The sequence below is a fragment of the Frankliniella occidentalis genome, unplaced genomic scaffold (assembly GCF_000697945.3).
Source record: "Frankliniella occidentalis isolate FOCC.00 unplaced genomic scaffold, Focc_3.1 Scaffold2884, whole genome shotgun sequence".
Lineage (NCBI taxonomy): Eukaryota > Metazoa > Arthropoda > Insecta > Thysanoptera > Thripidae > Frankliniella > Frankliniella occidentalis.
Window position 1 is genome coordinate 1,754 of NW_026269956.1, and position 1,529 is coordinate 3,282.

The window sequence follows — 1,529 nt, forward strand, 5'->3', positions numbered from 1 at the left end:
CTCGTTAGCCGGGATAATGATGTTGATTCGGTCCGACTTCTCTCGTGTGCTCACCGAATGAGAAAAAATAAAAACGAAATAAAATCTGATCAATATTAATTACCTTCCTCTTTGTGCGTGTGAAAGCTAGCCTCGTCTCTCTTACTAATATGTATGTAAATATTTTATTTCAGCTGACGATGGCAACGGGATCATCGAGCTGGTGGCCACAGTCGCGTCCGTCGTGCTGCTCGTCATCACGCTGCCCTTTTCGCTACTCTTTACATTCAAGGTAACATTTTGTTCGTGCTGGCCAGGCTTGTTTCAGGTTTTATTTTAATATTCCATCCCCAGGACTCCGCCATTTTTCTTTTGTTAGTTTGCGGGTATTTTTCGTGGCATCCTCAACAAAATCTCGGCTTAGAGGGGGGAAAGAGGGATGAGATGAGGGGGTGTCTTCTGTGCGGTCCCCTGATGACTGGGATTCTTTAAGCAGTCTCATCCTCATTTTCCACTTCACAGCAGTGCCAAAAGCAGGCTGCGTGGCTGGTACGCCCCGCCCCCCTCACTTTTCCGCCCTTCACGCTGGCAACCCAGGCTAAGTATTAATCTCGGGTGCCCCTACTTACGCTAAGGTTGTGTAGTTGGAGAGGGTACTTTTACGAAGACGGCAGGTCGCTACCCAGCCAGGTATGTTTCCCAGGCCCAGTGAACACGCCCTCCTTTGTCTGTCGCAGGTGGTGCAGGAGTTCGAGCGCGCCGTCATCTTCAGGCTGGGCCGCCTGCGCGCTGGGGGCGCCAGGGGCCCGGGGGTCTTCTTCGTGCTGCCTTGCATCGACACCTACTGCAAGGTGGACCTGCGGACGGTCAGCTTCGACGTGCCTCCACAGGAGGTAAGTTTCGCCCTACTGGCGCTCCAACTAAACCAGTTTACAAATTAATGAAAAAAAAATAATCCGCCCAAAAAGTGCAGCGCGATCACTCTGTCTACTATCGTAACCAAGAGAGGAGAATATACCTCACTCAGCAAGCGTGCGGCAGAGATGGTCTACCGTACGCAAAAATAAATAGAAGAGCCCCTCGCGAAGTTTCTTTGCAGGACACTGACTTCTTTCACTGAATTCTCTCGCTCCATGCTCCGTGCGGTTGCGGACAATATGTAAAAACTTTTGAAAACAGGTGTTGTCGCGAGACTCTGTCACGGTGCACGTGGACGCCGTGGTGTTCTACCGAGTGGACTGCCCCATCCTAGCCACCAACAACGTGCATGATTACAGGTGACCCTCCGGGCCCCGCTCTCTCTCTGTGAGCAGCCGCCCGTGCGCACGCGTCCTGGAGGCTCGCCTCGCTGCGCGCTTTCCCTCCGACGCGGCACGCGGGCGGTCTCTCGGGGCTTCCTGACCGTAGACAAGCACAGCATTGCCTGACAAGTAGAAGGCAGCCGTAGACGGCTCCGGGCGGGAGACAACTCTTAGCGCTGCAGTCCCACGAGACAGTGACTGCACCCCCCTTCCCAACTCCAGAGTCCTGAGTCGTGTAGTCAGCCCCCC

General features: G+C 53.9%; 1 protein-coding gene across 1 annotated transcript; it reads left to right on the plus strand.

Moving 5' to 3' along the window:
- Positions 1-173: 173 nt before the first annotated feature.
- LOC113208851 (band 7 protein AAEL010189-like) lies at positions 174-1,523 on the plus strand (the record flags this gene model as incomplete). Its single annotated transcript, XM_052276416.1, has 3 exons — positions 174-271; positions 717-872; positions 1,159-1,523. Coding segments are annotated over 3 exons (356 nt in total), but the record flags the coding sequence as incomplete, so codon positions are not given.
- Between the last annotated feature and the right edge of the window lie 6 nt (positions 1,524-1,529).